We start from the raw sequence: 12,149 nt of genomic DNA on the forward strand, positions 1-12,149 counted from the left end.
AGAATTACTAATCTAATTAATTTAAACTAAAATTAAGCTAAACAAATAGCTAATGCTGAATTATTGTATGACTAAACAATAAATAAAAACATATACTAAAGCAGAACTAATTAACAACTACAAAAAAAATTAATGTAAACTAACTAAATCACGTACACAACAATATCTATGCAGACCGTGAACACCGATCAGCGTCAGTCACGCTGAACAGCGTGATTGATGTGGATTTCCTCAGAAACGTCAACAGCGTTTTCACACTGTTTGTGCTAGTGCACGAGCGATCTGCAGCACGTGGTCTGCTAGGACTTCAGCGAGATATTTTTAATTCTGTATGTATACTAACTTCAGTAGACTATAAGGTGCTGGTTCGGATAAAAAAGTTGCGGATCTACGCCAAGCAATCACGCTGGACTGCGTGATATAATTGTCGTTGATCAAACAGAATGCTGCGTGATTAGAAAATCACGCAGATCATCGTCAATGCTGCAGCTTGATCACGATTAGGTGATCATATGAAATCACCTTCACACGGTTAGGCAAATACGTCCACAATGATCAGCGTGAGAACGTCAATCATGCAGATCGTTTGAGGCCCATTTTAACGATTTCATGCTATACGTGATCTAAACTAAAAAAATGCAAAATACTAAAGGAACAGCAAAAAAAACACAAACCTATGAATTAACTATTGCTGAAAATTGGATTTTTAAACTACGCTAACTAAAATGATCAAACAAGAACCGATTTGCTCTAAAATAAATAGAAACTATATTATATTATATTATATATATATATTTTTTATTTTAATGATAAATCTACCTAGCTACGAATCAAATAACGAGATGGGGGAGAAGAAATGTACCTCGCGGTTTGCTTCCAACGGAGGGGTTGAGAAGAAGAAGCGGTCTTTCTCCGAGCTTGCACGCGCCTCCGATGATGGGGACAAGAAGAAGCCAGCGACAACTGGGACAAGAAAGCAAGAAGAGAACAAGGGGAAAAAGAAGAAGAGAAGAGGGAGAATCGGCTGGATTGAATGGGGAGAAAAGAGAGAAGAGAGAGGGGAAGGAAGAAGGTTGGCATGAATCCCTAGAGGAAGACGCCAACCTTTTTCTTAAAAATTGTTTTTATACTAAAAATTTAGGGTAAAAGTTAAAACAGAAATTTCTAACTCCACTAATGTTTTGAAAATTTAAAAAAAAAACCCACTTCTAAAAACGTGTTTTCAGAAGTGTGCAATCCTAAACAAATTAAAACACAATTAAAAACTCCTAAACTACTTGAACTACTGTAAAACACGCAGGGTGTGGAATTTGCATTTTTTTTCTTATTTTCGATTTTAAAGCAGTTTCTTGAAAAACATTGACAAGATTGGGTTCTTAATTCATTTTTTCGACGGATCATGCAAAAAAATATGTATCTAAAATGCAGAAATTATGCATGATCAACTTGCTTCTACCATGAAAAGTCGGATGAGCTGCTAAGTTTGTGGCACTAACATTGTCACACCAAATTATTGGTGGTGGAGAGGATTCCATACTGAGCTCTTGTAGAAGATATTACAACCATGTGGATACCATGTGGAGGATAAAGTATTTTAAACTATGGGATGGTGATTACCTTTCATTCTCTTTTGATTGTTACTATTAATTTTTTTATGGTCATAACCTAGATACCTATAACCATTAATTTTCTTCGCCTTTTGTAGTTTTTTTTTTTTCAAAAGATACACTAATGAGTTTTGGATGTTACAGGTTCATTTTCGTGGGTATCCTCAGGAGTTGTTCAGCCCTTGTGAGGGGGAAGTCGTGTTAGCTATTGCTCTATATTTGTCTTCAGTACTGGAATGGGATACAACATGTTGTTCCTGGAGCTCCAGGAAACTAGATTTGGTCCAACGTATATTGCATAATCAGAAGTAGATTGCCTATCATTTGGGCATCCAACCCAGTTTGCATCAGAGTATACTAAAATCATTCTTAACCAAGGTTGTATGTATCGTATCGTAACTCGTATCGATCGGGCTCAACATAAGATATGTATCATAAAAAATTATAAATTTTGAAAAAAAAAATAAAAAATTCTAAAAAAATTAAAAAAAATTAGCAAAAATTCTAAAAAATCATTACACACAAAACAATGATGAAATGCCTAAAATCACATGTGAAGCATTTATGTCTCTATGAGCTACATAACACATCATCAATATTCAAATATCACAAGAACAATGCAAAATAGTAATATCTTCAATAAAAAACATGCCACAAGATTCATCAAAAAGCAAAAAAACCAAGTTTATGAATACTTAACAGTTACAAATTGCAATACATAACCAAGTTTTTAAGAAGTATACCATAGTGTTGTTAAAAGCGCACCTTGAGGGGCAAAAGGCGTGCCTCGCCTTGAGGCGAGGCCCTCTGCGCCTCAAGGTGCCGACCTAAGGCGTTCTTCATCAATAAAGTATTTTTTTAATGTTTATTTTAGATTTTTTAGTATTTATTTTAGATTTTCTATTTCTTATTGCTTATTGCGTCATCAATAAAGCATTTTTATTTATTTATTTGTATTTTTAGATATTTTTTTATAGTTTAATCCTTAGTTTTTTTTTCTAAGTTATATAATCAGTCTCATGTTAATCTCTCATATTTTTTAGTATTTATTTTAAATTTTTTAGTATTTTATTTTAGATTTTCTATTCCTTATTGCTTGTTGCTTCATCAATAAAGCATTTTTTTATTTATTTGTATTTTTAGATATTTTAATAGTTTTTTTTAAGTTTTCAAAAAAAAATTGAGGCTTACACTTTACGATCAGTTTCTCAGTTACTTTTATATGTTAATCTCATATTTTTTAGTATTTATTTTAGATTTTCTATTTATTGTTGCTTGTTTGCTTTATCAATAAAGCATTTTTTATTTATTTGTATTTTTAGATATTTTTTTTATAGTTTTTTTAAGTTTTCAAAAAAAAAATTTGAGGCTTACGCTTTACCCCTCGAGGCTTATGCCTCGCCTCAGTTTTTGGTGGAGTGCCTCGCTACGCCTCAACGCTTTTCACAACATTGGTATACCATCAATCATCATCATCATTATCTTCTTCTTCTCCTCCGACCTTCAAATCATCTCCAATATACGTGGGGCCTTCGTCATCTACGTCTTGAGCTCCCTCTACGTATGTCCATTGAATGTAAAGAGGTCTGCTTCTTCTTGAACCCATTCATCTAAAACATCGAAGTTCTCTAAACTGATGGAATCAAACCAGAGTTACTGGAAGCTGATATTTTGATCCTACGTAGGGCAATGTAATAGTCTTCTTTAAATATCCCTCACGAACATAGTGACAATCCATCTAAATATGCTTAGTTCTTTCATGAAACGTATGATTACCAGCTATATAAATAACACTCTTGTTGTCACAACATAATTTTGAAGGTAATTGCAAATGCACCCCCATATCTTATAGCAATCTTCTCATCCACATAATTTTTGATATCGTAGTAGCCAGTGTTGTTAAAAGCACGCCTTGAGGTGCAACGGCCCTTGCCTCAAGGCACCGGCCTAAGACGTGCTTCATCAGTAAATCATTTTTTAATATTTATTTTAGATTTTTTAGTATTTATTTTGGATTTTCTATTTCTTATTGCTTGTTGTGTCATCAATAATGTATTTTTTTTATTTGTATTTTTAGATATTTTTTATAGTTTAATCCTTAGTTTTTTTCTAAGTTATATAATCATTTTCATGTTAATCTCTCATATTTTTAGTATTAATTTTAGATTTTCTATTTCTTATTGCTTGTTGCTTCATCAATAAAGCATTTTATTTATTTATTTGTATTTTTAGATATTTTTTATAGTTTTTTTAAGTTTTTAAAAAAAATTGAGGCTTACACTTTACGATCAGTTTTTTAGTTACTTTTACATGTTAATCTCATATTTTTTAGTATTTATTTTAGATTTTCTATTTTTTGTTGCTTGTTGCTTCATCAATAAAGCATTTTTTATTTATTTGTAATTTTAGACAATTTTTTATAGTTTTTTTTAAGTTTTCAAAAAAAAATTTGAGGCTTACGCTTTACGCCTCGCCTTAGTTTTTGGTGGAGCGTCTCGCTACGCCTCAACGCTTTTCACAACATTGGTAGTAGCCATAACACGATACTCAGCTCCAATTGATGATAGATCTACTTTCTGTTGCTTTTTACACTTTCAAGACACCAACGAATCATTTAAAAATACACATAAACCAGTAACTGAACGTCTACCATTAGGATCTCCTCTCCATTCAGAATCAAAATATGCAATTAACTCAAGTGGGGGAGGATAAAGATAATAAAACTCCCTTAGATTTTTTTTTTTTGTAAATATCTAATAATTCTCATCACAACACTCATATGCACAGTAGTGGGAGAGTGTTGTAATTGACTTGCGGTATGCACTGCATGGCATATGTCAAGTCAAGTAATTATCAAATAGGTGAGTACTTGAATCATCTCATGGAATGGAGTGAGATCCTCCAGGGGTGATCCATTATTTATCTTTATTGTAACATTAGTTACTTCTAGTGTATCCACTTTTTTTCATCAGTAATTTTAGACCTATCAATAATCTCAATAGCAAACTTGGATTGAGTTAGTAAATAACCACGAGGGGAATAAGTTACCTTAATTCCCAAAAAGAATCTAAGAAACTCTAGGTTAGTTATTTCAAAATTTTGTTTAAGAATACTTTTAATGTAACTAACTCCCTGTTTGTCTTCTCCAATAATGATCATGTCGTCAACATAAAGAAGTAAAATAATACCTGCATCAGATTTCTTAACAAACATGGCAGTATCAATGGAACTAAGATTTGTAATCAAGTTTAATCATAACAGAACTAAACCTATCATACCAGACTTTAGGAGTCTTTTTCAAACCATATAGTGCTTTCTTAAATGTAAAACCTTTCTAGACGAAACCTCATATCCAAGTGGTGGGTCCATATAGACTTCCCCTTTTAATTCACTATTTAAAAATGCATTTTTGACATCCATTTGATAAATGGGCCAACCCTTAACAACCATCACGACTACGAGGGTTTTAATAGACGTCAACTTGGCTACAAGGGGTTTCATTGTAATCTATACCATACTATTGGGAATAACCTTCAACCACTAATCTAACCTTGTATCTTTCTAAGGTTTTATCACTCTTGGTTTTCACTTGGTAAACTCATCTACAACCTATTGTCCTTTTCCTTTTAGGTAGGCCTTCTGTTTCCCAGGTTTTGGATTTCTTGAGAGCCTCTAATTCATCATTCATGGCAATTATCCGCTCAAGATAATTTTTGGCTTGGTTGTATGAAGCATGTTCAAAATAGGAAAGTATCTTAGCAAAACATGCTCTATATTAGGGAGAGAATGATTCATATGATATGAATCTATCAGGTGATCTAGACACTATTAGATCTTCTAAGAGTACGTAGTTCTTGAGTTTCTAGATTAGAATACCTTTCTAGTGCACTAAGTTGTCTATCATTTCCTCGCCTACTATATTGGATAGCCATAGGTTCATTACCTTCACCACTTTGGACATTGAGTTGAGGTTCTTTATCAATAATATCATTGCTCAAAGATTCATTATCCCTCTTAGGAAGCAATTCCAACAAAAATGAATAATCATTAGCTTTCTTAGGCACATTTTGATCAATTTTTTTTCTATAAATGAGTCATTATTTGAAATGTAAAGTTTATCATTTTTAAAATCATAACAGCTAAATCCTTTTTGGGTTTCACCATATCCAAGAAAAACACAGAGTATTGCCCTAAGCGATAATTTATCATTTTTGTTTGTAAGAACAAAACATTTACATCCAAAAGTCTTTAATTTCGAATAATCAGGGAGAATTTTATAAAGTTTTTTGAAAGGAGAAATATTTTGAAGTTTGGTAGAAGGGACCCTATTTATGAAATATACGACGACGATAAGAGAAGCCTCGTTCTAAAATTCTTTTGGAAAATGTTTTGAAATAAAAAGAGTTCTAGTAGTTTTTATTATGTGTCTATCTTTTCTTTCAGCCAATCCATTTTGGTGAGGAGTATCGGCACAAGATCTTTGGTGCAAAATACCATTAGTCTTGAAATATTTTCTGAAATCATTTGACATAAGTTCTCCCCCTAAATCCGACTGAAAAATAAATATATTTGTTTTAAATAAGTTCTTAACAAGGTTGTTAAAAGTTTTGAAATTTTCAAGAACTTCTTATTTGTGCACAAGAAAATAGATTCAAGTATATCGAAAATAACGATCTACAAAAATCACATAATAGGCATAACCACCTTTTAAGACAATGAGAGCTGGACTCCAAACACCAGAGTGCACTAATTCAAGTGGTTTAATATAGAGAAAAAAATTCTCTCTTTAAGAGGAATAACTTTAATCTTTCCATGAATGCAATAAGTGCAATAAAACTTTCATTACAAATTTTTTCTAAATGAGGTACATTGGATAATTTAGATGTGCTAGGGTGTCCTAGCCTTTGATACCACAAACGTATATTCATATTTTGTACATTGCAACAAAAAGTATATTTTTGAATAATCAACTGATCTATGTAGTAGAGATCTCCTTCCCTATGGCCTTATCCAGTCTGCTTCCCAGATTGGAGATCCTGCACCAAATATCGATTTGATGAGGAGATATTACAACCATGGTTGGCTATTTGTGAAACGAAAAATAGTTTTAAATTAAGTTTTGAAACAAATTTAACTTTAGAAATATAAAAGTTTGCTTCTTTCTTTTTAAAATTTTCAATTCCATTTATGTCAATAGAGGAATCATCGACGATAAAAACATTAGTTCTACTTGAATTAGTGTCACAATCGGAAATTAATGAATCATTAGAAGTTATATGAAAGGAGGCATCGAAATCTAAGAGCCAAGAGATCTTATCAGGAGGTGGCACCCATGATGGAAGATGTCGGCTTGATGCGCCCCAGTTTTCCACAATTATAACAAGCAATCTTGTTCCTCCTATTATCGTTACATGGCCTCCCGAAATTGGGCTTGGTGAAGTGAGGAGGCTTGTATGTGTTTGTATTGGCACCAGGTCTAGAGACGACCAACACATTATCTTTGGTTTCCTTGGATCCGAATATAGTCTTCAATCTTGTCTCTTCCATACATACTTCGGCTAAAACTTTGTGTAGAGGTGAAATTTTCTTGCGATGGATGATGGTGACCCGCACTTGTGCATACCCAGGCTTAAGACCCTTCATGAATTGAAAAAAATTGTTCTTCAAGGATTTAGTTTTTCTTTTGAAGATCTTTGTTAGGTGTCTCCCATATTGGTTCAATTTTGTCAATTTGATCTCAAAGTCTTTTAAGAGTACCATAATATTCTCTAACGATGTTAGCTCTCCTTTTGAATGCTTTATTGACTCTTTCAAATTCAAGGATCTTGGCACGTGGTTCTTCGTTCATACTTCTCATGGAGAGAAGAAGACGATAAAGGAAGATAGCGGTGTTGATGGTGAGCTTTTCAAAGCAACGAACCCTCGATCTCTCGAACCGCCACCACGTGATCCTCGTCCACATGATTCTACAAACTCAAGAGCTTCAAGGCTCTGATACCATGTAATGAAATACAAGAGTGCACAAATAGATGCCACTATGGGTTTACACAATTACAAATATGTGCACAAGTACAACAAGCCTCTTATGGGTCAATACAGAACAAGAATGCAAGCCACTTAGGGGCAAGAACACACATAAAAAATAAATAAATTTATTGATAAAATGCTTAAGAAAAGCATAAGTGAGTGTGCCCCCCCCCCCCACACACATATATATATATATGTATATATATATATGTATATATATATATATGTATATATATATATATATATATATATAGAGAGAGAGAGAGAGAGAGAGAACTAAACATATTAGGTCTCATTTCTCGTTCTGCCCCATAGTTTTGAAGCGTTTTATGAAAGATTTGAACCGTTAGATGTGTTCAACATGCTCAATTTAGTGGGAATCAACTCTTGAATCATGTTTTTTCGACAAAAAACATGTTTTTATGAGCCAGAAAAAACTGGTACCTTCATAGCCATTGATTTTGGATCACCGAAAAAACCTGTATACAGGTCAGATTCCAGTGATCCAAAAGTCGGTTCCCACTAAACAAAACCTATAGATCACATCTATGGTGTTAGATGTGAGAAAAAATGCCAAAAACAATGATTTTTGAGGGGGCAGAACAAGAAGGTGGGCGGAAGGAGTGCATTACTCATATATATATATATATATATATATATATATATATATATATATATATATATATATATATATATATATATATATATAATGTGAGAACTCAACATATTAGGCCCCATTTCTCGTTCTACCCCATAGGTTTTAAGTGTTTTATGATAGATCTGAACCGTTAGATGTGTTTAGCATGCTCAATTTAGTGGGAATTGACTCTTGGATCATGTTTTTTCGATGAAAAACATGTTTTTATGAGTCGGGAAAAACTGGTACCTTCATAGCCATTGATTTTGGATCACCTGAAAAACCTGTATACAGGTCAGATTTCGGCTATCCAAAAACCGGTTCCCACTAAACAAAACCTACAGATCACATCTAGTACTGTGTTAGACGTGAGAAAAAAATACTGAGAACTACAATTTTTGAAGGGGCCTAATGAGACCTAATGAAAAAGAGGGCCTAATGAACGCATTACTCTCTCTCTCTCTCTCTCTCTCTCTCTCTATATATATATATATATATATATATATATATATATATATATATACAAGAGAGGAAGTAAGAGAGCTCAACTAGCCGTTGGTGTAGTCCAACAGCTAGTTGATCTAGCTTTTGGACTAGCCCAATGGCTAGTTGGGGCTAGCTCCAACGGTTAGAACATAATTTCAAAAGTGCTCCTATGGGGCACTACCTATTACATAAATAAGAAAATAAAAAAACAGAAAACTAAGAAAAAGAATAAGAAAATTACATAAATACCCCTGATATATATATATATATATTAATATATATACACATTAAATTTATATACATATTAATATATATATTTACAAAAGAATACTATAATTTAACATTTATAGACTCCCTGGGTGGAATTCCCGCTGAGGTTGGCGCCATTTGGCCTAAGTGGCGCTGACCTAGGTTGGCATCAGTGAGTGCAACTGGCGCTGACCCAGGGTCATTTTGACAGGCTGTGGTAGAATGCCTTGGGTTCTACAAGTCCGTTTGATGAATGGTTTGGTGAGTTGAAAAGTTAACATCCTCCTATACAAAATCTCTTTTAGGCTCAAAACCAAATTCAACCATTTGAATGGTAAAAAATGTCCTCAAAGTTGACCCTACTTTTCAAACAAGTTAATTTTGAAACCCAAAACATATTTTGGCTATAATTTTCCACTCCGATGTCGCATCAAAGTGATTTTAGTTTGTTGGAAAGCTAGAAACCTCTACTTTTGGTTGAAAGAGGTTGAGGATGTTATTTTATGGGTCAAAAGTTTGGTAAAACTGTATTTTCTTTCAAAATTACCTTAAAACACTGAAAACCTTTAGAAATATCCTTTGAAATGCATTTATTAAATAGGATTTTGAAAATATCCTTTCAAAAATACTTTAGTGTGTTCTTAGTTGTCATAGGCGCTAGGTGGAGCCTAGGCGATGAGCCCCTAAAAAGGCCTAGGCTGGGGCCTAGGCAGTACCCAAAATAAAAAAATAAAAAAATATATAAAAAACATAATAAGAAACATGTATATTGTCTTCTCTTTCTTCTTCTTCTCCTCCTCAAAGAATAAAACAAATGATGTCTTAAAAAAAAACGGCAATATAGGTCCCCACCGCCCAGACCTGGTCGCCCAGGCGGTGGGGCTATGCCTAGGTCACCTAGGCCGCCTAGGCGCCGCCTTTGACGATTAAGAGTGTGCTTGGTGATGGATTGGGACAATAGAAAACTCCTTTTCCAATGATACTTCGTATTCTCGATGAATAACAAAGTATAAAAATTTCACACCTTGAATCTCTAGGAATGTGAACGAGTGCATCCCGGTTTCTGACGAGTCATGGCATGGCATGATGTTGGGGACCAATGATCGAAGTTGGTTTGGGGAACCCAGAAAATTTTAGGTGTCAACAGGAACCCGCTGCATTGGTTGAGATTGACCTATAGAACTAATATGATTCAATGACTTGGATAAAGCAAAGCGTATAATGCTTGTTAAAAATTTACAAGTCTAGAGATGAGAATATCATCTGTTCAAAATATGGTTTGTGGGATCCTCAGTATGTAAATTCCGATTAAGCTTAGTTCAGCAGCTTCATCCACATTTTTCAATAGAAAAGGTTTTGCCAAGCTTTAAAAGGTGAGGGGACATGGAGTTATTGGTGGATGTTGCAAAATGCAACTCAAGGGAGTACACACATTCTAACATGCACTAGAAGTGGTCGGTATTAGTTTCCATGTGTACACACACACACATACTCTAATGTTAGGGAGCTTTTGCAAACTTCAAAACTTTAAAATTGTTTGATTTGGCCATGTCTGGAATTTGGTGGAGGCAAAGCATGTGTGCGTGTGCACATATGCACACACACACACATACCAGATTTGGGAAGCTTTTGCTTAATTCCAAACCTCTTACAACTGTTGTATAGTCATCATGTCTTGAACCTCTGAGGTCTAACTTTTGACAACTTGATTTTGATCCATGAGGTTGGTACAGGATTTAGTTGTTCCTGACATCGTAAGATTAAGGATTTTGCTATACAGCTGATTAACCAGAATTTGTTTCCATGAGCACCCAAATATGAGTCACTTTTTAATGAGTTTATGCATTTTTTGCATGCCAATCTATGCATGATGGCCTTAATTGGTTGTCCCTCTGTCAAGCAGTTGCTTCACACAATCCATTCATCTTGTTACTTTTTAAGTACCTTCTTGCTCTAGGAGTGTATGTTACTAAGTGTCAACAGTACTAATATCCTCAGAATCTGCAAGAACACATAATTTAAGGCAACTTTAAACAAGTTGAATTGCTTTTATTTCTCAGTTACACACTTGTATGAACTGATTGTAAAACTGCACTTTGAGGGAACTTTATCAGATCACACTCCTGCTTCTGATATTTTCTTTTATATTTATCTTTTCTAATTCTCTGAAGTATTTGTTGATTACTAATATATTTGATCTTTCTTAACTGGGTTTTCAGTTTGTAGTGAGTTTTAAACAGAGAGATGTTGAAGAAGCAGAAGTGAAGCAGGAAACTTCCATTAGTGACTGCCAAAAACCAACTCTGTTAGATCGAAACGAGTGTCTATGTGTTGTTGCTAGTGCTGTGAAAGATATTGTAGCAGATTCAGTTGTGGATCTAAAATCTCCTCAGGTATTGACTATGATATTTCTTCTTTGGGTGCCTTCTTTCTTAATGGAACTGCTAGCTAGCCCCTACCAATTTACTGCAGAACATAAATAGCATGTGAACGAATTTACTACTTCAAGTTGCTTTGCTGTATGGTGAAACCTGTAGGCCATTTGCATATGTTCTTAGCACAACCTCGGTACCATAAATCATTTCCTCTACTAGCATTAGCAGTTGCTTGTTTTGATTGTTCTCAGTTATGTTCTCTTCATATGCCACTGTTAAGGAAAAGTTAAATCCTACATGTAGGGGGCATAGGCCAAGCTGAGCTGAGTATTAGGAAGCTATGTCCTAGATCAATGTACATAACTACTTGCATTCTTGATACGGATCAACTACTTCAAATTGCCTTGCTGTATGGTGAAACCTGTAGGCCATTTATTTATGTTCTTAGCACAGCCTATGTACCATAAACCATTTCCTCTACTAGCATTAGCAGTCACTTGTTTTGATTGTTCTCAGTTATGTTCTCTTCATATGTCACTTTTAAGGAAAAGTTAAATCCTACAGGTAGGAAGATGGGCCAAGCTGAGCTGAGTATTAGGCAGCTATGTCCTAGATCAATGTACATAACTACTTGCATTCTTGATATGGATGGAGCTCAACTCATGCTCTTATGGGCATGCTTGTACTTGTCTTCAATGGCCAATGCAAGTCTCCCTCAAGCCCCTTAGTTTATTCTTTTCTATATTTTTCTCAGAAGGCATTCATATA

General features: G+C 34.2%; 1 protein-coding gene across 1 annotated transcript in view; it reads left to right on the forward strand.

Moving 5' to 3' along the window:
• Nucleotides 1-12,149, forward strand: part of LOC149817922 (uncharacterized) — a 61,535-nt gene that overhangs the window by 48,345 nt on the left and 1,041 nt on the right. The window contains exon 3 of the mRNA XM_089985248.1: nucleotides 11,226-11,399. Within this exon, the coding sequence (XP_089841374.1) occupies nucleotides 11,226-11,399 (174 nt within the window). The remainder of the gene's footprint in view (nucleotides 1-11,225; nucleotides 11,400-12,149) is intronic.

The sequence above is a fragment of the Nuphar pumila genome, chromosome 13 (assembly GCF_984573655.1).
Source record: "Nuphar pumila chromosome 13, dmNupPumi1.hap1.1, whole genome shotgun sequence".
Classification (NCBI taxonomy): domain Eukaryota; kingdom Viridiplantae; phylum Streptophyta; class Magnoliopsida; order Nymphaeales; family Nymphaeaceae; genus Nuphar; species Nuphar pumila.